Genomic DNA, 25,753 nt, shown 5'->3' on the forward strand with positions numbered 1-25,753 from the left:
CCTGAGCCTCAACTCTCGCGGCCCGGTACCAAACGACTCACGGACCCATACCGGTCCGAGGGTTGGGGACCTCTGATTTACGTCCACTGTGAGCGACCATCTTTGAACAGAGGCGGTGGTTTACGACACCAACTGTCTGCCATCTATAATCCAGTTTTGAGATCCCTTCCCAGACGCCTTAACGCCCACTCACATCCTGGGCCATCTGACCTCAGGAAATCACATGATAAGGTGGGGCCAGGTTTCACAATGAACTCACCCGAAACCCTGGCTGATTGTGACCCACACCCGCTTTCACACCTTGGCTCATGTGAATAGGTAGAGGATCATCAGGGGGTCCTTTGTCCCTCTTTGGGGGGAAACTCCCACTGGTTTTAAATCTGGCACTCTCCACCATTTGACCCTTAGAAATAAAGAAGCTTATCGGATGAGAGGTGAAACGTTTTCAAGCAACTCAAAGAAGTCCAGACGCTTTTCTTTCCAAGCTCCTTAGATCAGCTTTTGCCCTTCTCATTCTCCATCGCTGCCATGCTTTTTCCGCCATGTGCATATAAAAACAAAGGCACTGCACATGCGCGTTTTACCCAAATTCTATTGTGATATTTCATTTTCTTATCATTGCCCAACATTATACCGGTATTACCGTGAACGGTATGATATGGCCCAGCCCTACCTGCCACACTGTTACATGTTGAACAACATTCTCTCTTTCCCGTTCCATCTGCGTGTCTCACATACACACACCTACATACATAGGTAAAAGTCAGCAAGTTAGAAATTCCCAGAAAAGGAGGTCTGTGCAATGTGTAGAAACAATCCATAATCTCCACAGCATACACACAAGAGGACACACCTACCTATGAAGCCCAGGATGAAAACCAAACTGTAGAGAGTGGTGAGAAACACTTTGTTAAAGTCCTTTACATCACTTAGGTTGGCAGGAGAAAAGCCTGTGTCGTTCTCATGGTAATCTGGGTAATCATAGATTGTGGTGTTTTCTTCTGCAGCAAGAGAGAGAAAGATTTACTATATTGCTCATTGCATCAAAGTGTTAGGTTTGGTTTCGTAATGCCGTTTCAACCCTTATCAAGTGCAGCCTGAATTTCCAACCTATTGCTGATGACATGTTTCTGTTTTAAAGGAGGTTTTCCTTTGCTACGAGCACCACAAATAATCCATTCACGTCTGCTGGTTTGGCCATCAGTCATTTGACAGTGGGGCTGATTTTGCCACCTATTGGTGCTCATTGGTACTCCCTCTTGGGAACATCGTTAATCCATAAAATGCTTCTTTTTAAAAAATAGGATTAAAATCTTCTTCACACTGTCTATGATTTAAACCTGCACCATTATTGTAACAAATCTGATAACTGGTTTTGTTGGGATTAAAATTATTAGACGAGGATGGTATTCCATAATAAACCTACGACCGACTATTGGGTTTGTTTATCTGTGTTATTGTAATTTTTAATGTAAGCATTGTTTTGGATGTGATGAAAGGTTTTAACACTATTACCATGATTTTACAATATTACCATTATTATTCTGAAAGTAACAGATACATGGATGGAGATAACAGCACTTGTAAAAGTTGTATTAAGGCATTGTGGCAGTGTTGTGTTGTTTTTAACTACTATTAAAAAAACAACAGTAAAAATAAGATCTCTAGATTAAAGATGAAATTAGAAATCATGAAGTAGCTTTGACATAGTTTCAGTCACAGCAGTTGGTTTTAGATCTCTGTGACAATGCGTGCAGCTTTGAACACTACACTTTATAACCCAAGTAAATTTCCAAGAACTCTGTAAAACATGACACTTTAAATAGTCTAAATTGTGGATTAATGTTGAAAGATAATTACCTGACATTGTGATATCTCAGTGAAGGCTCATCCAACCAGGTCAAGTCAGGAATTACACTTCAAGGCTCCCTTTCCCCGTTTACTGATGTGATCCCTTTAGGTATGCAGAAATGAACTAACTATCAAAAGTTCTGCCGTCCGCTAATGATGAGAACAGAAAGAGAAAAAAAAGGTGTTGTTTCCTGTACGTCCCCAAGTCTGATCTTTATCAGGAGTCTGCTTGAAATCTAGACTTGCAGAAAATGGTTCAAAGCACAACACAGCAAATGGTGACAGAAATTTCTACTTTGACTAAATGACTGCTGGTTTTTGCCAAAAGTGACAGAAAGTTTATTTTTATTGTTATTGTTACTATTTTTATTTGTTTTTCTTCTTGGACTCATTAATGTACACCACTGCTACATATTATACACTTTGTATTAACAGGAGACTTTAGCCATTATGCCTCACTAATACTGTGTTGGAACCACTTTAACTTTCAACAGGTGCTGCAAACACTCCTCAGTTATTTTGGTTCATGTTGATGTGATAGCATCGTGCAGCTGCTGTAGATTTGGTGGCTGCACATTCATTTTCTTTAAAGAATAATTATATTGGGTCCTTTTTTGATAGATATAGTGAAGAGTAACACGAAAGGGGGGGCGGGGGGACTTTTGGATGACATGTATACCTATATAACCATATGCACTATATATCTGTCTGCACTGAACATATATGCAGTAACTTTCACACAGACTCTGTGTGTTTTGCCTCATCATGGTTTATTAAGCATCAGCTGAGCATCCTGAGTTTTGCTGTTGACTATATGCAACTCTTCATCACTCTAATGTTTTAATCTTCTAATGGTTGATTCCAGCAGGAACACCCACCAAGTGTGAGTTCAAATAACCTCACACTATTATATTTACATGACAAGCTCAATGTGCTCAAAAGGCTTCCACAGCCACCACAGCCTAAATCCACCAGACCAGCTTTGGGATGTGGCTGAACTGGAGGTTTGTCTTTATGAATGTGCTGCCACCAAATCTACAGCAACTGCACGATGCTATCACGTCAGCATGGAACCAGAATTTCAATTCAATTCAATTCAATTTTATTTATATAGCACCAAATCACAACAACAGTCACCTTAAGGCGCTTTATATTGTACAGTAGATCATACAATAGTAGATACATAATAGATACAGAGAAAAACCCAACAATCATATGTAACAGAGATTAATAACAGGTATGATTAATTGCAGAGAGGTCTATTAACGCATAGTGAGTGAGAAAGGTGACTGGAAAGGAAAAACTCAATGTATGATGGGAATCCCCCAACAGCCTATCCCTATTGCAGCATAACTAAGGGAGGATTCAGGGTCACCTGGTCCAGCCCTAACTATATGCTTTAGCAAAAAGGAAAGTTTTAAGCCTAATCTTAAAAGTAGAGATAGTGTCTGTCTCCTGAATCCAAACTGGAAGCTGGTTCCACAGAAGAGGGGCCTGAAAACTGAAGGCTCTCCCTCCCAAATACTCTAGGAACAACAAGTAAGCCTGCAGAGCAAGAGCGAAGTGCTCTAATATGGTATCTAATATGGTACTACAATGTCATTAAGATAAGATGGGGCCTGATTATTTAAGACCTTGTATGTGAGGAGCAGGATTTTGAATTCAATTCTAGATTTAACAGGAAGCCAATGGAGGGAAGCCAAAACAGGAGAAATATGCTCTCTCTTTCTAGCCCCTGTCAGTACTCTTGCTGCAGCATTTTGGATTAATTAAAGGCTTTTCAGGGAGTCTGTAGGACTTCCTGGTAATAATGAATTACAGTAGTCCAGCCTAAAAGTAATAAATGCATGAACTTCAGCATCACTCTGAGACAGGATATTTCTAACCTTAGAGATGTTGCGCAAATGGAAGAAAGCAGTCTTACATATTTGTTTAATATGTGCGTTGAAGGACATGTCCTGGTCAAAAATGACTCCAAGGTTCTTCACAGTGTTACTGGAGGCCAAAGTAATGCCATCCAATCTGGTTAGATACCATATGTCTAAGCTTTTCAGGGCCGAGTACAATAACCTCAGTTTTATCTGAATTAAGAAGCAGAAAGTTAGCAGCCATCCAGGTCTTTATGTCTTTAAGACATTCCTGCAGTTTAACTAATTGGCGTGTGTTATCTGGCTTCATGGACAGATAGAGCTGAGTGTCATCAGCATAGCAGTGAAAATGTATGCTATGTCTTCTAATGATGCTGCCTAAGGGAAGTATGTATAGTGTAAACAGAATTGGTCCTAGCACTGAACCCTGTGGAACAACATAATTAACCTCAGTGTGTGAAGAGGACTCTCCATTTACATGAAAATTTATTAGATAGATATGATACAAACCACTGCAGTGCAGTACCTGTAATACCTACAGCATGTTCTAATCGCTCTAATAGGATATTATGGTCGACAGTATCGAATGCTTAACTGAGGTCTAGCAGGACAAGCACAGAGACGAGTCCACTGTCAGAGGCCATAAGAAGATCATTTGTAACTTTCACTAAAGCTGTTTCTGTGCTGTGATGAGCTCTGAAACCTGACTGAAACTTTTCAAATCAGCCATTACCCATACTCTTATCTGACAGCGTTGCATCCAATGTGGTCTTCTGTTGCTGTAGCACATCTACTGCAAGATTTGAAGTGTTGTGCATTCAGAGATGCTCTTCTGCATGTTTTGGTCATACCGAGTTGTTATTTGAGTTACTGGTGCATTCGTGCCAGCTAGCTGTGTCAGAAGTCTGGGTCTTCTCCATCAACAAGACATTTTCAAACAGAGAACTGCAACTCACTGGATATCGTTTCTATTTTGGACTATTCTCTGTAAACACTAAAGATGGTTGAATAATAATAATAATGGATTGGATTTATATAGCGCTTTTCAAGGCACCCAAAGCGCTTTACAATGCCACTATTCATTCACTCTCACATTCACATACTGGTGGAGGCAGCTACAGTTGTAGCCACAGCTGCCCTGGGGCAGACTGACAGAGGCGAGGCTGCCATATCGCACCATCGGCCCCTCTGGCCAACACCAGTAGGCAGTAGGGTAAAGTGTCTTGCCCAAGGACACAACGACCAGGACAGAGAGCCCGGGGATCGAACCGGCGACCTTCCGGTTACAGATACGCTTCCCAACCCCCTGAGCCACGGTCGTCCTGAATAGATAGTGCAGTAGTTCCTGAAACATTCAGAACAGCCCCTCTGCACAAACAACCACGTTATGGTAAACAGAAATTAAACTGAATTTCTTCCCCATTATGATGCTCACTTCGAACTTCAGCAGGTTGACATGACCATGTGTGCAGGTCTAAATGCTCTCAACAGCTACAGGCCGGTGGCTCTGACTCCCCACCTGATGAAGACCCTGGAGCGGCTGGTGCTGGCTCAGCTTCGGACCCTGGTGAGATCATCACTGGACCCACTTCAGTTTTCCTACCAACCTGGCATTGGAGTGGATGATGCCGTCAATCACCTCCTACATCGTTCCCTCTCTCACCTGTGGACCGGTGGGAGCACTGTGAGAATCATACTCTTTGATTTCTCCAATGCCTTCAACACCATTCTTCCCACGGTCCTGAAGGACAAGCTGGAGAACTTAGGAGTGGACCATGACCTCACATCATGGATACTGGACTACCTCACCGACCGACCACAGTACGCGAGAATTCAGGGCTGTGTGTCGGACAGAGTTGTCTGAAGTACGGGGGCCCCACAGGGAACGGTTCTGGCTCCGTTCCTTTTCACCATCTACACTGCAGACTTCTCCCACAACTCCACCCAGTGCTTCCTTCAGAAGTTCTCTGATGACTCTGCAATTGTCGCCCTCAACATTGATGGGGATGACAGGCAGTACAGAGAACTGACCCAAGTCTTTGTGGACTAGTGCCAGCAGAACTACCTCCAGATCAACACCAGTAAAACCAAGGAGCTGGTGGTAGACTTCCGCAGGCACAAACATCCTCCACTGCAACCACTTAACATTCTTGTCTTATCCTATTGCAGTGGGGTTTTTTTTTCTCCTGTAACTTTGCACTGTCCACTTTCTGCTGAGACACAACAAATTTCCCACGTGTGGGACTAATAAAGGTTATCTCATCTTATCTTTTGAAAATATGAAATCCCCCTTTTCTTTGATGCTTACATGGAACAAACATTGTGTTCAGATTGCTGAACTTTTTAGTCAGGTAGTTTTTGATGCAGCGTCAAAGACCCATCATGTCCTTTTTCCTTTTAAAAATGTATACAAATAATGGGCTTTTTCTTGTTTCTCCTGAAACTCACATTCCCCACGCCAAGGAGGTGGTGTAGTTTTTTTCCCCATTAGCATTAATATGAAATAGAAAAAAGAGAGGCGAAAATGTTTGCAAATGAAGAGTTTATTTTTTGTTCTTAGTACAGCTTATCAGGAACTTCAGACCTTCATTTTACTTGAATATGTTTACAATTGATGGCATCTTTATTGTAGGTCTTTGCACCACTTATGGTGCCATGTATTAGATCATGCTGCTGTTTTACAATAGTAAGGAATGACCTGCATAGTAAAACTAATCTGAGACCATCTCATAGAACGTTTGATTTTCTCTCTTTTCATGACTGTGTACAGAATTTGTCATTGCAGTAACAGTGAGAAATAAAAGAATATGTTCACTGCAAATATTCTTCTCCGAATGAACAATGCACTTCATGACCTTCATCTAATGTAAGCAGAGGACCTGCTGTATCATTTATTGTCTTAACAAAGCGATAATACAAAATCAGGATAAGAGTCAACTCCACTGGCAAGTAGCGACAAATACAAGGAACCATAACATAATACAACAAATTATATCTCTCTCTATATATGTCTATGTATATCTATATCTATATGTACACGCACACACACACACACACACACACACACACACACACACACACACACACACACACACACACACACACACACACACACATATATGAAAGGCTGAAAATTAAAAAACAATGTGGAAGTAGGTAGAAATGTGAATAACAGTAAGACAGTGTGCACATTTTGTACAATCAAGATCTGAAATAGATTTATGCTCTTTTTGGTGTGTTTCTGCAAACATGTAAGGCTCATAAAAGATGTCTGAAGAAGTAAGCAAACTGTTAAAGGTTGCTATAAAACAGCAGGTACGGTTTAACAGACCAGCAGGTTTAATTTAACCTGAGCAGAAGAAGGAAGAGCATTAGAGTCGAAGGTGATTAAGATTCTGGGTGAGACTGCAACCCATGTTGGATACTGCATCCTGGATGAATCAAACCTGTTAAAGAAATGATTCAGTTCACTTGTCCATGGCACGGTCTGCAGTAATAACAGGGTGAAACATTCATGACAAAATACTTACAACTGCCCTCCACCTTCTACAGTTTAAAAGAGGAGGTGATTTCAGAGCCCCTGGACATAACTGAGCTCCTCCTGAATGAGCTGTCTGTCAGATCTCTGCTGTAACCAGGCATCAACTTTTTCAGCAGCTGCAAGGCTCGTCTCATAAACTTCTCTCCCACAAAAGCATATATGATGGGGTTCAGACAGCAGTGAGTGTAAGCAAAGGCTTCGGTCACTTTTATTGACAGCTTTACATTGTTGTACCAGGTTTCATCATTGAAAATTATTTCTCTTTCCTGAAGAAACTCCAGGAAAAGGGAAATGTTATACGGGGCCCAGAGTAAGAAAAATACAACCACTATACAAATGATCAGCTTGACGATGCGGTGCTTCTTTGCTGTCCTCATGCTCATCAGTGTGGGGATGATCCTGGAGTAGCAACCTACCATCACCAGCACGGGAATCACGAGACCCAGCACATTTGTGGTGAACAAATCATAACGCTCCCAGACTTTGCTCTCCTCAGGATAGTCACACTCCACTCCTTGGGATTCCTGTTCTTTTGCCTTTCTGAAGATAAAATCTGGCAGAGAAACAAACAAGCTCAGCATCCAAACGACCACGGTCAGAATGATGGCTGCCCTCTTTGTGCGATAACGTGCAACCCTGTGAGCGTGCACGATGATCATGTAGCGGTCCAGCGTCATGACAACCATGAAGAAGATGCTGCTGAAGAAGCCAATGTGGTGAGACCCGGAGATCAAACGGCACATGAAGTCTCCAAAAGTCCAATGACCGACCCTGGCATAGTGAGAGTAGAACGGCAGCATGAAGACGAAGAGGAGGTCAGAGAGAGCCAGGTTGAAGAGGCAGATGTCTGTCAGGTTGCACTGATTGCGATGCTTCACCAGGACACACACCACTAGTCCATTACCTTTGGAAGAAAATACACAATAAGTGTACCTGTCACACTGTTACATGTTGAACAACATTCTCTCTTTCCCGTTTCATCTGTGTGTCTCACATACACACACCTGCATACATAGTTAAAAGTTAGCAAGTTGAAAATTCCCAGAAAAGGAGGTCTGTGCAATGTGTAGTAACAATCCATAATCTCCACAGCATACACACAAGAGGACACACCTACCTATGAATCCTAGGATGAAAACCAAACTGTAGAGAGTGGTGAGAAACACTTTGTTAAAGTCCTTTACATCACTTAGATTGGCAGGAGAAAAGCCTGTGTCGTTCTCAGAGTTGTTGTTAGAAAGCTCATAGAAATAATGGTAATCATAGGATGTGGTGTTTTCTTCTGCAGAAAGAAAGAGAAAGCTTTACTATTATTATTTTTTATATTAATTTCAGCACAGGCTACGACAGTTAAGATGCAAAACAGTATATCAAAGACTTCTTTACTGCTGTAAACACATGCTACCGTTAGAGGTTAACTGGATTTATTTTTGAATGCTCATTGCATCAAAGTGTTAGGTTTGGTTTCGTAATGCCATTTCAACCCTTATCAAGTGCAGCCTGAATTTCCAACCTATTGCTGATGACATGTTTCTGTTTTAAAGGAGGTTTTCCTTTGCTATGAGCACCACAAATAATCCATTCACGTCTGCTGGTTTGGCCCCCCAGGGAGTTGACAGTGGGGGTGATTTTGCCACCTATTGGTGCTCATTGGTACTCCGTCCTTGGGAACATTATCATTGAGCCAAAACTTTATAAAAACAGGATTTAATCTGAAAACTGGTTTTACGAGGATTCAAATTCATTACATGGTATACAGTTATAAACCTAGGATAGATTATTTCATTTACTTTGTTTATCTATCTTATTATGATTTTTCATGTAGACTTGTTTTTTGCTGTGTTTTTTGGCACATTTGAAATTTTTCTACACAATTACTGGGATTTTACAAAATTACTATTATAATTATTCTGAAAGTAACAGATACATGGTTGGAGATAACAGCAGCTGTAAAAGTCATATTAAGGCATTGTGGCAGTGAATAACTTTTATATGTTTTCATCTACTAATAAAAAACAACAGTAAAAATAAGATCTCTAGATTAAAGATGAACTTAGAAATCATGAAGTAGCTTTGACATAGTTTCAGTCACAGCATTTGGTTTTAGATCTCTGTGACAATGCGTGCAGCTTTGAACACTACACTTTATAACCCAAGTAAATTTCCAAGAACTCTGTAAAAAAAAATGACACTTTAAATAGTCTAAATTGTGGATTACTGTTGAAAGATAATTACCCGACATTGTCATATCTCAGTGATGGCTCATCCAACCAGGTCCAGTCAAGAATTACACTTCAAGGCTCCCTTTCCCCGTTTACTGATGTGATCCCTTTAGATGTGCAGAAATGAACTAACTATCAAAAGTTCTGCAGTCCGCTAATGATGAGAACAGAAAAGGGAAAAAAAGATGTTGCTTCCTGTACGTCCCCAAATCTGATCTTTATCAGGAGTCTGCCCTAAATCTAGACTGCCAGAAAATGGTTCAAAGCACAACACAGCAAATGGTGACACAAATTCACACTTTCAGAAAATGACTGCACGTTATCTCTTAAAGTGACAGAAGGTTTATTATTATTAATATTGTTACTGATACTATTTTTTATTTGTTTTTCTTCGTGGACTCATTAATGTACACCACTGTTCAATATCATACTCTGTGCACTTACAGGAGTCTTTAGTTGCTATGTCTTACTGTGTTGGACCAACTTTTACCTTCAACAGGTGCTGCAAACATTACTTAGAGATCCAGTATGATTATGTTAGTTTCAATGAATCAACACCCCCGAGTCATTCTAACTATCAGAAATCTCGAACCACAGGCCGCGCGGGCGATGTGGCAGCAAGTTTTCACACCAGCCTCTTAATTAACGAAAGACCAAGACAGACTTTTAATTCATTTGAAAGTCTGATGCTTAGCCTTGTCAAACTCAACCCCAACTGTCTTATTTGTTATCATCTATCGTCCAGCTGGACCTAACACAGAGTTTCTGTCTGATTTCTTGGACTTTTTTTTATCTGGTTTAGTGCTCAGCTCAGATAAAATAATTATTGTGGGTGATTTTAACATCCATGTAGATGCTAAAAATGACAGCCTCAACGTGGCATTTAATCTGTTATTAGACTCAACTGGCTTCTCTCAAAATGTAAAAGAACTCACCCACCACTTTAATCACACTCTAGATCTTATTTTAACATACGGCATAGAAACTGAACATTTAACAGTGTTTCCTGAAAACCGTCTCCTGTCTGATCATTTCCTGATAACATTTACATTTACAATAATTGATTACACAGCAGTGGAGAGTAGATTTAATCACAATAGATGTCTTTCTGAAAATGCTGTAATTAAGTTTAAGAATATAATCCACCCACTGTTATCATCTTCAATGCCTTGTACCAACACAGAGCAGAGCAGCTATCTGAACGCTACTCCAACAGAGGTTGATTATCTTGTTAATAACTTTGCCTCCTCACTAAGTACGACCCTGGATACTGTAGCTCCTATGAAAACTAAGGCCTCAAATGAGAAGTACTTCACTCCATGGCTACAAACACGTAGCCTAAAGCAGATAACTCATACGTTGGCGAGGAAATGCTGAAGATCATCATTTAGCCTGGAGAAATAGTTTGTTGCTTTACAAGCGAGCCCTCCGCAAAGCCAGAACATCTTACTATTCCTTACTGATTGAAGAAAATAAGAACAACCCCAGGTTTCTCTTCAGCTCTGTAGCCAGGCTGACAAAAAGTCAAAGCACTGTTGAGCCACCATCCCTTTAATGTTAACTAGTAATGACTTCTTGAACTTCTTCACAAATAAAATTTTAATCATTAGAGAAAAAATTACCCATAACCATCTCACAGATCTAATATTATCTACAGCTACTCTTAGTACCACTGATGTTCATTTAGACTCTTTTTCTCCAATTGATCTTTCTGAGTTAACTTCAATAATTACTTCCTCCAAACCATCAACGTGTCTTTTAGACCCCATTCCTACAAAACTGCTCAAAGAAGTCCTGCCATTAATTAATTCTTCGATCTTAAATATGATCAACCTATCTCTAATAATCGGCTATGTACCACAGGCCTTCAAGATGGCTGTAGTTAAACCTTTACTTAAAAAGCCATCTCTAGACCCAGCAGCCTTAGCTAATTATAGGCCAATCTCCAACCTTCCTTTCATTTCAAAAATCCTTGAAAGAGTAGTTGTCAAACAGCTAACAGGTCATCTGCAGAGGAATGGTTTATTTGAAGAGTTTCAGTCAGGTTTCAGAGCTCAGCACAGCACAGAAACAGCTTTAGTGAAGGTTACAAATGATCTTCTTATGGCCTCTGACAGTGGACTCATCTCTGTGCTTGTCCTGCTAGACCTCAGTGCAGCATTCGATACTGTTGACCATAATATCCTATTAGAGCGATTAGAACATGCTGTAGGTATTACAGGTACTGCACTGCAGTGGTTGGTATCATATCTATCTAATAGACTCCAATTTTTTCATGTAAATGGAGAGTCCTCTTCACACACTGAGGTTAATTATGTTGTTCCACAGGGTTCAGTGCTAGGACCAATTCTGTTTACATTATACATGCTTCCCTTAGGCAGCATCATTAGAAGACATAGCATACATTTTCACTGCTATGCAGATGACACCCAGCTCTATCTGTCCATGAAGCCAGATAACACACACCAATTAGTTAAACTGCAGGAATGTCTTAAAGATATAAAGACCTGGATGGCCGCTAACTTTCTGCTTCTTAATTCAGATAAAACTGAGGTTATTGTACTCGGCCCTGAAAATCTTAGACATATGGTATCTAACCAGATTGGATGGCATTACTTTGGCCTCCAGTAACACTGTGAAGAACCTTGGAGTCATTTTTGACCAGGACATGTCCTTCAACGCACATATTAAACAAATATGTAAGACTGCTTTCTTCCATTTGCGCAACATCTTTAAAGTTAGAAATATCCTGTCTCAGAGTGATGCTGAAAAACTAGTTCATGCATTTATTACTTTTAGGCTGGACTACTGTAATTCATTGTTATCAGGATGTCCAAAAAACTCACTGAAAAGCCTTCAATTAATCCAAAATGCTGCAGCAAGAGTCCTGACAGGGACTAGAAAGAGAGAGCATATTTCTCCTGTTTTGGCTTCCCTTCATTGGCTTCCTGTTAAATCCAGAATTGAATTCAAAATCCTGCTCCTCACATACAAGGTCTTGAATAATCAGGCCCCATCTTATCTTAATGACATTGTAGTACCATATCACCCTATTAGAGCACTTCGCTCTCGCTCTGCAGGCCTACTTGTTGTTCCTAGAGTATTTGGGAGGGAGAGCCTTCAGTTTTCAGGCCCCTTTTCTGTGGAACCAGCTTCCAGTTTGGATTCAGGAGACAGACACTATCTCTACTTTCAAGATTAGGCTTAAAACTTTCCTTTTTGCTAAAGCATATAGTTAGGGCTGGACCAGGTGACCCTGAATCCTCCCTTAGTTATGCTGCAATAGATGTAGGCTGTTGGGGGATTCCCATGATGCATTGAGTTTTTCCTTTCCAGTCACCTTTCTCACTCACTATGTGTTAACAGACCTCTCTGCATTGAATCTTACTTGTTTTTAATCTCTGTCTCTCTTCCACAGCATGTCTTTATCCTGTTTTCCTTCTCTCACCCTCAACCGGTCGCAGCAGATGGCCCCGCCCCTCCCTGAGCCTGGTTCTGCCGGAGGTTTCTTCCTGTTAAAAGGGAGTTTTTCCTTCGCCCTGTCGCCAAAGTGCTTGTTCATAGGGGGTCATATGATTGTTTTTCTCTGTATGTATTATTGTAGGGTCTACCTTACAATATAAAGCGCCTAGAGGTGACTGTTGTTGTGATTTGGTGCTATATAAATAAAATTGAATTGAATTGAATTGAAATTCTGGTTCCATGCTGACGTGATAGCATCGTGCAGTTGCTGTAGATTTGGTGGCAGCACATTCATAAAGACAAACCTCCAGTTCAGCCACATCCCAAAGCTGGTCTGGTGGATTTAGGCTGTGGTGGCTGTGGAAGCCGTTTGAGCACATTGAGCTTGTCATGTAAATATAATAGTGTGAGGTTATTTGAACTCACGCATGGTGGGTGTTCCTGCTGGAATCAGGAATTAGGAGATTAAAACAGTCATGAAGAGTTGCATATAGTCAACAGCAATACTCAGGATGCTCAGTTGGTGCTGAGGGTCACAAACATTTCCATGAAAATATCCCCCACACCATTACACCACCAGCAGCACCATGAACTGTTGATACAAGGAAGGATCGATCCATCCTTTCATGTTGTCTATACCCAATTCTAACATCTGGCATCATGTCCCTGCCATCCAAGTATGGCAGCAGAACTCAAGAATAATATGAACTGACAGCATTTTCCAGTCTTCAGTTGTCCAAACTATGTAGTACAAACTGCTGCCTCAGTTTCTTGATCTGTTGATCAGAATGGCATCCAGTGTGGTCTTCTTTGGCACAAATAATCACATCATGTTCATTGTAACTTTAACTGAAATCCACTTTCTTCCCTATTATGATGCTCGCTTTAAACTTCAGCAGGTTGACTTGACCATGTCTGCAGGTCTAAATGCTCTGAGTTGCTGCCATGTGATTGGCTGATTAAATATTTGTGTTCATGTGCAGTTGAACGAGCAAGTTTATTGATGTGTGCAGTAAATGTATAACTTTGTTTTTGCATGGAACAGTTTAAACTTGTATTTGGGGATGCAGTGACACACTTTGGTTATTTTGGCAAAGCTGTCACTCATATTGTTTGAACCTTTTTTTTTAACATACTGTATATGAACATATGAAATCCACCTTTTCTTTTATGCTTACATGGAACAAACATTATGTTCAGATTGCTGAACTATTTAGTCAGGAACTTTTGATGCAGCGAAGAAGACTTCTTCATTTTTCGTTTTGAAAGACTCATCAGAAAGATTAATTTAATTGTATGCAAATAATGTTTTTTTCCATTAGCATTAATATGAAATAGAAAAAAGAGAGGGGAAATGTGTACAATTGATTACGGTGCCATGGTGCCATGTATTAGATCATGCTGCTGTTTTACGATAGTGAAGAATTACCTGCATAGTAAACTAATCTGAGACATCTTCTCTCTTTTCATGACTGTGTACAGAATTTGTCATTGCAGTAACAGTGAGAAATTAAAGAATATGTTCACTGCAAATATTCTTCTCCGAATGAACAATGCACTTCATGACCTTCATCTAATGTAAGCAGAGGACCTGCTGTATCATTTATTGTCTTAACAAAGCGATAATACAAAATCAGGATAAGAGTCAACTCCACTGGCAAATAGCGACAAATACAAGGAACCATAACATAATACAACAAACAAAACAACTATAAAAGGCTGAACATTAGAAAACAATGTGGAAGTAGGTAGAAATGTGAATAACAGTAAGACAGTGTGCACATTTTGTACAAGCGAGATCTGAAATAGTTTTATGCTCTTTTTGGTGTGTTTCTGCAAACATGTAAGGCTCATAAAAGATGTCTGAAGAAGTAAGGAAACTGTTACAGGTTGCTATAAAACAGCAGGTACGGTTTAACAGACCAGCAGGTTTAATTTAACCTGAGCAGAAGAAGGAAGAGCATTAGAGTCGAAGGTGATTAAGATTCTGTATATCAGCAGTGCTAACGCACAATAAAGGCATGAGAGAAGTATTGAGTACATTTATAATCTAACCGTCAGGGGGGGAAAAAAAGATTGCTGTAAATTCAAAAGGTCCAAAAGTGTAGAGACACATTTTGAAGGTGACACACAGGTGAAGAACACTGTGGTATGTGTCAAATAATGCTCCCAAATGAAGAAAACAAACATGAACAAGGCACGGTCTGCAGTAATAACAGGGTGAAACATTCATGACAAAATACTTACAACTGCCCTCCACCTTCTACAGTTTAAAAGAGGAGGTGATTTCAGAGCCCCTGGACATAACTGAGCTCCTCCTGAATGAGCTGTCTGTCAGATCTCTGCTGTAACCAGGCACCAACTTTTTCAGCAGCTGCAAGGCTCGTCTCATAAACTTCTCTCCCACAAAAGCATAAATGATGGGATTCAGACAGCAGTGAGTGTAAGCAAAGGCCTCGGTCACTGTTATAGACAGCCTTATATTTTCATCCAAGACTTTATCATTGAGGATTATTTCTTTTTCCAGGAAGAACTTCAGGAAAAGGGAAATGTTATATGGGGCCCAGAGTAAGAAAAATACAACCACTATACAAATGATCAGCTTGACGATGCGGTGCCTCTTTGCTGTCCTCATGCTCATCAGTGTGGGGATGATCCTGGAGTAGCAACCTGCCATCACCAGCACGGGAATCATGAGACCCAGCACATTTGTGGTGAACAAATCATAACGCTCCCAGACTTTGCTCTCCTCAGGATAGTCACACTCCACTCCTTGGGATTCCTGTTCTTTTGCCTTTCTGAAGATAAAATCCGGCAGAGACACAAACAAGCTCAGCATCCAAACGAGCACGGTCAGAATGATGGCTGCCCTCTTTGTGCGATAACGTGCAACCCTGTGAGCGTGCACGATGATCATGTAGCGGTCCAGCGTCATGACAACCATGAAGAAGATGCTGCTGAAGAAGCCAATGTGGTGAGACCCGGAGATCAAACGGCACATGAAGTCTCCAAAAGTCCACTGACCGACCCTGGCATAGTGAGAGTAGAACGGCAGCATGAAGACGAAGAGGAGGTCAGAGAGAGCCAGGTTGAAGAGGCAGATGTCTGTCAGGTTGCACTGATTGCGATGCTTCACCAGGACACACACCACTAGTCCGTTACCTTTGGAAGAAAAAACACAATACGTGTACCTGTCACACTGTTACATGTTGAACAACATTCTCTCTTTCCCGTTTCATCTGTGTGTCTCGCATACACACACCTGCATACATATTTTGAAGTATGCAAGTTGGAAATTCCCAGAAAAGGAGGTCTGTGCAATGTGTAGTAACAATCCATAATCTCCACAGCATACACACAAGAGGACACACCTACCTATGAATCCCATGATGAAAACCAAACTGTAGAGAGTGGTGAGAAACACTTTGTTAAAGTCCTTTACATCACCCATGTAGGTAGGAGAAAGGTCTGTGCCGTTAGGAAACTCATAGTAAAATGAATAATAATAGGATGTGGTGTTTTCTTCTGCAGAAAGAAAGAGAAAGCTTTACTATTATTATTTTTTATATTAATTTCAGCACAGGCTACGACAATTAAGATGCAAAACAGTATATCAAAGACTTCTTTACTGCTGTAAACACATGCTACCGTTAGAGGTTAACTGGATTTATTTTTGAATGCTCATTGCATCAAAGTGTTAGGTTTGGTTTCGTAATGCCGTTTCAACCCTTATCAAGTGCAGCCTGAATTGCCAACCTATTGCTGATGACATGTTTCTGTTTTAAAGGAGGTTTTCCTTTGCTATGAGCACCACAAATAATCCATTCACGTCTGCTGGTTTGGCCCCCCAGGGAGTTGACAGTGGGGGTGATTTTGCCACCTATTGGTGCTCATTGGTACTCCGTCCTTGGGAACATTATCATTGAGCCAAAACTTTATAAAAACAGGATTTAATCTGAAAACTGGTTTTATGAGGATTCAAATTAAAATTCATGGTTTAAGATTAAAATTCATGGTATACAGCTATAAACCTAGGATAGATTATTTCATTTACTTTGTTTATCTATCTTATTATGATTTTTCATGTAGACTTGTTTTTTGCTGTTTTTTGGCACATTTGAAATTTTTCTATACTATTACTGGGATTTTACAAAATTACTATTATAATTATTCTGAAAGTAACAGATACATGGTTGGAGATAACAGCAGCTGTAAAAGTCATATTAAGGCATTGTGGCAGTGAATAACTTTTATATGTTTTCATCTACTAATAAAAAACAACAGTAAAAATAAGATCTCTAGATTAAAGATGAAATTAGAAATCATGAAGTAACTTTGACATAGTTTCAGTCACAGCATTTGGTTTTAGATCTCTGTGACAATGCGTGCAGCTTTGAACACTACACTTTATAACCCAAGTAAATTTCCAAGATCTCTGTAAAAAAATGACACTTTAAATAGTCTAAATTGTGGATTACTGTTGAAAGATAATTACCTGACATTGTGATATCTCAATGATAGTTCATCCAACCAGGTTCAGTCAAGAATTACACTTCAAGGCTCCCTTTCCCCGTTTACTGATGTGATCCCTTTAGATGTGCAGAAATGAACTAACTATCAAACGTTCTGCAGTCCCCTATTGATGAGAACAGAAAAGGGAAAAAAAGATGTTGCTTCCTGTACGTCCCCAAATCTGATCTTTATCAGGAGTCTGCCCTAAATCTAGACTGCCAGAAAATGGTTCAAAGCACAACACAGCAAATGGTGACACAAATTCACACTTTCAGAAAATGACTGCACGTTATCTCTTAAAGTGACAGAAGGTTTATTATTATTAATATTGTTACTGATACTATTTTTATTTGTTTTTCTTCTTTGACTCATTAAGGATACTGCTCAGTATCATACATTGTGCACTTACAGGAGACTTTAGCCATTATGCCTCACTAATACTGGTTTGGACCCACTTTTACCTTCAACAGGTGCTGCAAACATTCCTCAGAGATTTTGGTTCATGTTGATGTGATAGCATCGTGCAGTTGCTGTAGATTTGGTGGCTGCACATTCATAAAGACAAACCTCCAGCTAAGCCACATCCCAAAGCTGGTCTGTTAGATTTAGGCTGCGGTGGCTGTGAAAGCTATTTGAGCACCATTGAGTGTGGTCTTCTGCTGCTGTAGTTCATCTAGATCAATGTATATTATACATTCAGAGATGCTCTTCTACATACTTTGGTTGTAACAAGTTTTTATTTGAGTTAATGTTGCAATCGTACCAGCTCAACGATAACTGGCTGTATATTGTTTCTTTTCTGGACCATTTTCTGTAAACACTAGAGATGGTTGCACACTTAAATATTCAAATCAGCCCCTCTGGCACAAATAATCACATCATGTTCATTGTAACTTTAACTGAAATCCACTTTCTTCCCTATTATGATGCTCGCTTTAAACTTCAGCAGGTTGACTTGACCATGTCTGCAGGTCTAAATGCTCTGAGTTGCTGCCATGTGATTGGCTGATTAAATATTTGTGTTCATGTGCAGTTGAACGGGCAAAGTTTATTGATGCGTGCAGTAAATGTATAACTTTTCTTTGCATGGAATAGTTTAAACTTGTATTTGGGTGTGACACACTTTGGAGCTGTCACTCGTAATTTTTGAATCTATATTAACATACTGTACATGAAAAATATATAATCCTCAAATTATTTGAATCTTACAAAAAACAAACATTATGTTCAGATTGCTGAACTGTTTAATTTTTGATCCTATGAGAAAGCCCTCTCCATCTTTTCTTCTGAAAGACTCATTCTTGTTTTTAAAGAAAGATTAGGTTGATTTTATGCAATGACTTCTACTGTTGTTGCTTATGCTTCAATTTAATTTACCCACAACAAGGTGTTTTCTGAGAAGTGACATTTTTGTACAAATAAGAGGCAGAGAAAAGAAAGTAAAAAATGTTTTCAGGTGAAGAGTTTATTTGTTGTTTTTTTCCAAGCGTGAAAAATGCATGTCAAAAAACTCACCTGCCCTCCACCTTCTATCCTTTTAAATGGTAAATGGCCTGTATGGCACCAACTTCTTCAGCAGCTGCAAGGCTCAGCAGTGAGTATAAGCTAAGGTCTCAGTTACTGTTATCGACAGCCTTACATTTTTGGACCAGGTTTCATCATTGAGGATTATTTCTCTTTCCCGAAGGAACTTCAGGAAAATGGTAAATGGCCTGTATTTGTATAGCGCTTTAGGGAAATGTTATATGGGGCCCAGAGTAGGAAAAATACAACCACTATACAGATGATCAGCTTGACAATCTTCTTTGCAGTCCTCATGTTTACCAGCCAACAAGGGAATCACGAGACTCAGCACATTTGTGGTGAACAAATCATAACGCTCCCATATCATAACGCTTTCTTCAGGATAGTCACACTCCACTCCTTGGGATTCCTGTCCTTTTGCCTTTCTGAAGATAAAATCTGGCAGAGAGACAAACAAGCTCAGGATCCAAACGAGCACGGTCAGAATGATGGAAGCCCTCATTGTGCGAACCCTGTGAGCGTGCACGATGATCGTGTAGCAGTCCAGCGTCATGACAACCATGAAGGTGAATAGGCTGTAATGCTGGTGCAATATTTCTTTCGGTCTTCTTTTCAATGATTTTCCACACAGATCTTTTTTTTCTTTTTGCATACCATGATATTATGTAACTTGACAACTATCTGTTATGCGTAGGCTGTGTGCAGACAGGAATAGGACCCAAGGTGCAGACTCCGGAGCCAGATGTGAACTCAAAACAGCTTTAATGTTAAACTCAAATATAACATAACTGGGGGAAAAAAAAAAATCAAAAATCAACTTACACCAGAGGACTGACAGAACACACAGCTAGATAAACGGTAGCTCACGACCCAGACACAAAGAAACACAGGGCTCAAATACCCATTCCCTGATTGCTCCCTCTGTGTAACAGGAGGGAAACACAGCTGGGGCAAATCAGGCCTAACGAGACAAGGGGAAGCAAAACCAGACACATTAACATCAGACATGGACTTTCAAAGTAAAACAGGAAACCCATAACACAGACTGAACAAAAGACACAGACTCACATGCAGGCACTACAACAGAGGGAACAGAGACGTGGGACCAGGGCCGACACAGACACTGACTGGACACGGGGATATAGCAACTAAGGATACACAGAGACGCGAACTAGACAAGGGGATACAGCTGACAGGGGAGACAGAGCAACTAGAGAAGACAGAGACATAAACCATAAGACAGAACTCAAAGAAACCAAAGACTGGAAATAATAAATAATAAACTCAAAAACCTTGGGTCAACGACCCAGGCATCCTAACACTATTAAAATAGTATTCATATATTGAGTAGCTTCAAAAAATACATGTTTGCAGGTGAGATGATTGTAGATGTTAGCAGATATAAAGGACACCTTCAAAGCAATTGTGGCAGTGCGTATCTTTTTACTTTTCACAAAAGATGTTAAAATCAAAAGATCTTTAGACGATATATAAAACAGAAAACGTGAATTATGGTATAATTTCAGTTGCAACATTAGGATTTCTGTATTACTGTTAAAATGTATTCACCCAACATATCTCAGTGGTGTCTTTTCCAACCACGTGAAGTCAGGAATTGCACTTCAGCTGCTTTTTTCGGTTTTACTGTTGTTATCCTATTAGATATGTAGAAATGAACAATCTGTCTCACTGTCAGCAGTCTGATAAAGAAGAGCACAAATCAGAAATGCAGAATTCACTTCCTGTACGTGCCCAAGTGAGATCGTTATCAGGAGTCTGTTCAACATCTAGACAGCCAAAAAATACTTCAAAGAACAACGAAGCATACGGTGACACAAATTGACACCTTCACAAAATGACTGCTGGTTTTTACCTAATGTGTCACAAAGTTTAATATTATCATGTTCACTACTGTTATTATTTGTTTCTTCTTCTTCTTGGTCTCATTGTCACATCACTGCTGCACAGCATAGACTCTACACTCACACGATACTTTACTTACTTACTTATAATGTAGATGCAGCAAGCTGCTGAATGTATTTCTCTGAGATTTTCATGATGGTTCATTGTAGCACGTCTCAAGCTACAGGAAACTCCAGCATGATGCTGCAGACACAGTGTTTGCTGGCCAACACGTGACCTTGTTATTGCGTAGTTTGACTGATTACTGTCGTGCGGCTTTCGTATAGCTCCAATCACTCTGTTCAGTCTTCTCTCTCTCCACACCCACACCCATCCCAGCGTACTACTGCTTTAAATATGGAAAAGACCTGATTAGTTTGTCAGTGACACCTGTGCCAGCTAGCCTGCCCTGCCACTGACCCCAAAACTCGCTACAATACCTCTCCCCTGCAGCTGAGCCACAAGCCACACTTCACCACCAGGGAGCCTAAGCTACTGTAGCCATTCTAATGCTCTAATAACGTTTGACTGATGTACACCCCTCCCTTATCAGCTGGAACAAAATGGCCTTAGCCCTATGCTCAAGGCATCACTATGGAGAACAGTTTAGGGGACACTGTTCTGTACCCTAAACTAGATTCGGCGCAGCCCTCCAGGTGAAGGTGGTCAGAGGGCTGGTCAGTTCCACAAAGTTTGGTACAAACCCGTGGTGATAACCGGCCAGCCCCAGAAACTGCCTCACCTCTTTTGTTGTCTTGGGATCCAGCAGGTCCCTACTTGTCTTTAGAGCATCTCAAAACATTATTTATTTTTTGTTTTTTTTTTAAAAATACTTCTTAAATGTTCTGAGTGTATTTTAACAACATCTTATCAGGAATTAAAGACCTAAAGTTGAGTTTAACTACTTGACTTACTTAACTACTCATAACTGTGTGAAAGAACATACTCACTGCAAATGTATTCTCAGAATGAACAATGGACTTCTTCAATATGACTCCACTTTATGACGCTCATTTGAAGTAAGTTCAAGATCTGCATTATCATTCATTGTTTTCAGAAAACAAAATCAGGATACCAGTTAAATGGATGCTTGGCTTGAATCAACTCAAGTGGAAAGTTAATGACAAATATAAGAACCATAACCAAAAAGAAGTGTATAAGGCTATGCATCCGAAAGTAATGGGGAACTAGATAGAAATATCTGAATGACAGCAAGACAAAGTGCAGGTCTTCTAAAGAAAAAGATCTGATGTCTTTGTATGCTTATTTTGGTTTATTTCTTTGAACTTGTAGGCTCAAAAAAATGTGTGAGAAATCAAACGCTTTCAGGGTGCTATAAACAAATGATGACAAAGTATCCAATACACTTGAAATTCGTAAAAGAAATAATGAGCATTTACATCTGAAATCTTGTAAGATATAATAGTATATACATATATACTTACTTCCCCTTTCGCCCCTCTACCAAAGGCCTGGGAGCTCAAGGGTCCTGCGTAGTATCTTAGCTGTTCCTAGGACTGCGCTCTTCTGGACAGAGATCTCCAATGCTGTTCCTGGGATCTGCTGGAGCCACTTGCCTAATTTGGGAGTCACCACACCTAGTACTCCGATTACCACTGGGTCCTTCCATGATTGTTCCTCACCTTCCTCCTCATTCTTTGGTTTCTGCTGCCAGAGGTATTCACTGAGCACGCGGTCGTTTAAAGTCAGACTGCTGACTTTAACAGTCTTAAAGTCAGCAATCTGATGATGAGGAGTACAAAAAAACAAAAAGCAGATTTCACTTCCTGCATGTGCTTAAGTGAGATCATTACAAATACTTCAAAGAACAACACAGCATATGGTGACACAAATTCACACCTTACAAAATGACTGCTGGTTTTTACACAACGTATGAGAGAGTTTATTATTATCGTTTTCATAAATATTATTATTTGTTTTTTCCTCTTCTTGGTCTCACTGTCGAAGATTCTACACTTACAGCACAATTTAGCACAAACGTTTTCTATTCTGATGCTTACCATGAACTTCAGGAGGTCAACTGGACCTCATGTGCATGTCTAAATGCTCCGAGTGCTGCCACGTGATTGGCTGATTACATATTTGCGTTCATGTGCAGTTGAAAAGGCATGTTTTGCTCTTTTTATATGAGGAGTAAGTGTATACTCATACTCTCTTTTAATAACATGCTATATGTTAAAATATGAAATCTCCAAATTATTTGATTCTACATGAAAAAAAACCATTATTTTTAAATTACTGAACTATTATTCCCAGGTAATTCTTGATGCAGTGGCAAAAACATTTATTTTTACATCTAGAAGACTCGTCATGTCTTTATTCTTTTTTTTTTTTTTTTTTTTAAAGATTAATTTAATTTTACGAGATGAAGTCGCTTGTTGCTGCTTTTCCTGAAATGTCCTTCCCCAGATAAAGAGTTGTTTTGTTTGTTTCTTTTTTTTTTCAGATATACTTCTTTAAAAAAATCTATAATACTAATCTGTATAAACAACAGTAATTAGAAAGCTTAACTTGATCAACTTTCCCTGAATATTCTAACTGTTTATGAAATCCACCTCCACTAATGGTCGTCTATATGACATCATGCTGCTGTTTAATGAATGTGAACAACTACTTCCATCTCAAAGAACTTTTGATCTTCTTTCTTTTCATCACTGTGTACAGAATTTCTCATTGCAATAACAATAAGAAACAAACAAACATGTTAATAACAAAACTTCTTCTCAAAAGGAATAATGTACTTCTCCAGTGTGACAATCCACTTGATGACCTTCTTTGACATAAGTTCAATATCTGCAGTATCATTTATTGTCTTCATAAAGCTATAATACAAAATGAGGATAAGAGATGATTGGATGCCTGACTCCAATCAGCTCCATTGGCAAACAATGACAAATACAAGGAACCACAACATAATACAACAAACAAAAGAACAATATCAGGCTAAACATCAGAGAGCAATGTGGAAGTAGAGAGAATTACAATTCACACATGCAACTATTTCAGATCTTCTTTTGTACAAAGATATACTCGGAAATTGTTGTATGCTATTTTTGATGTGCTTCTATGAAATTGCAAGGTCATAAAAAAGAAGAAGAAGAAAGTTACACATTGAAATAAACAGCAGGTTCAGTTTAACAGACCAGCAAGTTTAGTTCCGCTTGAGGAAGGAAGGGCATTAAAAAGTGAGATACTCGAGATTCTGTAAAGCAGCCAGCATAGCTAATAGGTTAATTTTATAAGTAGGCAGCATTTACATTTAGAATTTGATAATTAGAGTCGAAGGTGATTAATATACTGTAAATTGGCAGTGCTAACACACATTAAAGGCATTGAAGAAGTAATGAGTACATTTAAAATCTAACAGTCAGGGGAAGAAATTACTGTAAGTTCAAAGGTGTACAAACACATTTCGAAGGTGCCACACAGGTGAAGAACACTGTGGTATTTGTCAGATAGAAGTGACCAAATGAATGAAAAAAGTATGAGACACGGTCTGCAGTAATAACAGGGTGAAACATTCATGACAAAATACTTACAACTGCCCTCCACCTTCTACAGTTTAAAGGAGGAGGTGATTTCAGAGCCCCTGGACATAACTGAGCTCCTCCTGAATGAGCTGTCTGTCAGATCTCTGCTGTAACCAGGCATCAACTTTTTCAGCAGCTGCAAGGCTCGTCTCATAAACTTCTCTCCCACAAAAGCATAAATGATAGGATTCAGACAGCAGTGAGTGTAAGCAAAGGCCTCGGTCACTGTTATTGACAGCTTTACATTGTTGTACCAGGTTTCATCATCAGGGATTATTTCTCTTTCCTGAAGAAACTCCAGGAAAAGGGAAATGTTATATGGAGCCCACAACAAGAAAAATACAACCACTATACAGATGATCAGCTTGACGATGCGGTGCTTCTTTGCGGTCCTCATGTTTACCAGCCTGGGGATGATCCTGGAGTAGCAACCTACCATCACCAGCACGGGAATCACAAGACCCAGCACATTTGTGATGAACAGGTTGTAACGCTCCCAGACTTTTCTCTCCTTGGGATAGTCACATCCAAACTTCTGGGACTCTTTTGTTTCCTGTATGAAGATAAAATCCGGCAGAGAAACAAACAAGCTCAGCATCCAAACGAGCACGGTCAGAATGATGGCAGCCCTCTTTGTGCGATAACGTGCAACCCTGTGAGCGTGCATGATGATCATGTAGCGGTCCAGCGTCATGACAACCATGAAGAAGATGCTGCTGAAGAAGCCACTGTGGTGAGACCCGGAGATCAAACGGCACATGAAGTCTCCAAAAGTCCACTGGCCGACCCTGGTATTGTGAGAGAAGAAAGGAAGCGTGAAGACGAAGAGGAGGTCAGAGAGAGCCAGGTTGAAGAGGCAGATGTCTGTCAGGTTGCTCTGATTGCGATGCTTCACCAGGACACACACCACTAGTCCGTTACCTTTGGAAGAAAATATACAATAAGTGTAAATGTCACACTGTTACATATTCTTTCTGTCTCTTTCTCTCTGTCGGTCTCATGTTGTTGTGTTGCACATAAACACACCTGCATACAGAGTTTAGGCCTAAAACGTGCTTTCTGTTCCCATAAGGGACAACAGGTCCCTGCAATGTGTAAATATAATACAATCCCCACAATATAGACAGAAGAAGACACACCTACCTGTGAAGCCCAGGATGAAAACCAAACTGTAGAGAATGGCAAGAAACGCTCGGCTGAATTCCTTTACATCGGTGGAGTTGGCTGGAGCATAGTCTCCATAATCAAAATCACTGTAATTGCCGTAATTGTCTTCTGTGTCATTAAATTCTGCTGAGAGAGAGACAGTAGGTATTTATT

The 25,753-nt window shown here is 39.9% G+C and overlaps 2 protein-coding genes across 9 annotated transcripts in view; both read right to left on the reverse strand.

Moving 5' to 3' along the window:
- The window catches only part of LOC120722316 (C-C chemokine receptor type 1-like), a 44,750-nt gene that overhangs the window by 3,420 nt on the left and 15,577 nt on the right, over window positions 1-25,753 (reverse strand). Inside the window, exons 1-3 of one of the 7 annotated variants that reach the window (XM_040013270.1) lie at window positions 17,440-19,717; window positions 16,320-16,469; window positions 14,770-16,106 (exon numbers count right to left, since the gene is read on the reverse strand). In XM_040013270.1, coding sequence (XP_039869204.1) covers window positions 15,208-16,106; window positions 16,320-16,469; window positions 17,440-17,446 — 1,056 coding nt within the window. In that variant the 5' untranslated portion in view covers window positions 17,447-19,717 and the 3' untranslated portion in view covers window positions 14,770-15,207. Of the gene's footprint in view, window positions 1-857; window positions 1,002-1,860; window positions 2,611-14,769; window positions 16,107-16,319; window positions 16,470-17,439; window positions 19,718-23,959; window positions 25,355-25,576; window positions 25,727-25,753 lie in introns of those variants that run through there. The other 6 variants (XM_040013272.1, XM_040013273.1, XM_040013269.1 and 3 more) reach the window with 6 other exon arrangements.
- On the reverse strand, window positions 6,953-21,529 carry LOC120722313 (C-C chemokine receptor type 2-like). Of its 2 annotated transcripts, none has more exons than XM_040013263.1 (3): window positions 20,987-21,529; window positions 8,378-8,542; window positions 6,953-8,164 (listed from the first exon to the last, which is right to left on the reverse strand). In XM_040013263.1, exons 1-3 carry the CDS (start codon window positions 21,045-21,047, stop codon window positions 7,266-7,268), a joined length of 1,125 nt encoding a protein of 374 aa, XP_039869197.1. In that variant the 5' UTR covers window positions 21,048-21,529; the 3' UTR covers window positions 6,953-7,265. The 2 variants fall into 2 exon arrangements, with proteins under 2 accessions (XP_039869197.1, XP_039869198.1); XM_040013264.1 differs by lacking the exon at window positions 20,987-21,529 and adding an exon at window positions 9,496-9,638.

The sequence above is a fragment of the Simochromis diagramma genome, unplaced genomic scaffold (assembly GCF_900408965.1).
Source record: "Simochromis diagramma unplaced genomic scaffold, fSimDia1.1 OVJJ01000618.1, whole genome shotgun sequence".
Lineage (NCBI taxonomy): Eukaryota > Metazoa > Chordata > Actinopteri > Cichliformes > Cichlidae > Simochromis > Simochromis diagramma.

Coding starts and splice junctions, on each gene's coding strand:
- LOC120722313 (XM_040013263.1), bottom strand. CDS start 21,047: ATGAACCATCATGAAAATCTCAGAGAAATACATTCAGCAGCTTGCTGC. Junction 8,543..20,986: donor TTGCTGCATCTACATTATAA/GTAAGTAAGTAA, acceptor TTCTTTCTGCAG/AAGAAAACACCACATCCTAT. Junction 8,165..8,377: donor TTTCATCCTAGGATTCATAG/GTAGGTGTGTCC, acceptor TTTCTTCCAAAG/GTAATGGACTAGTGGTGTGT.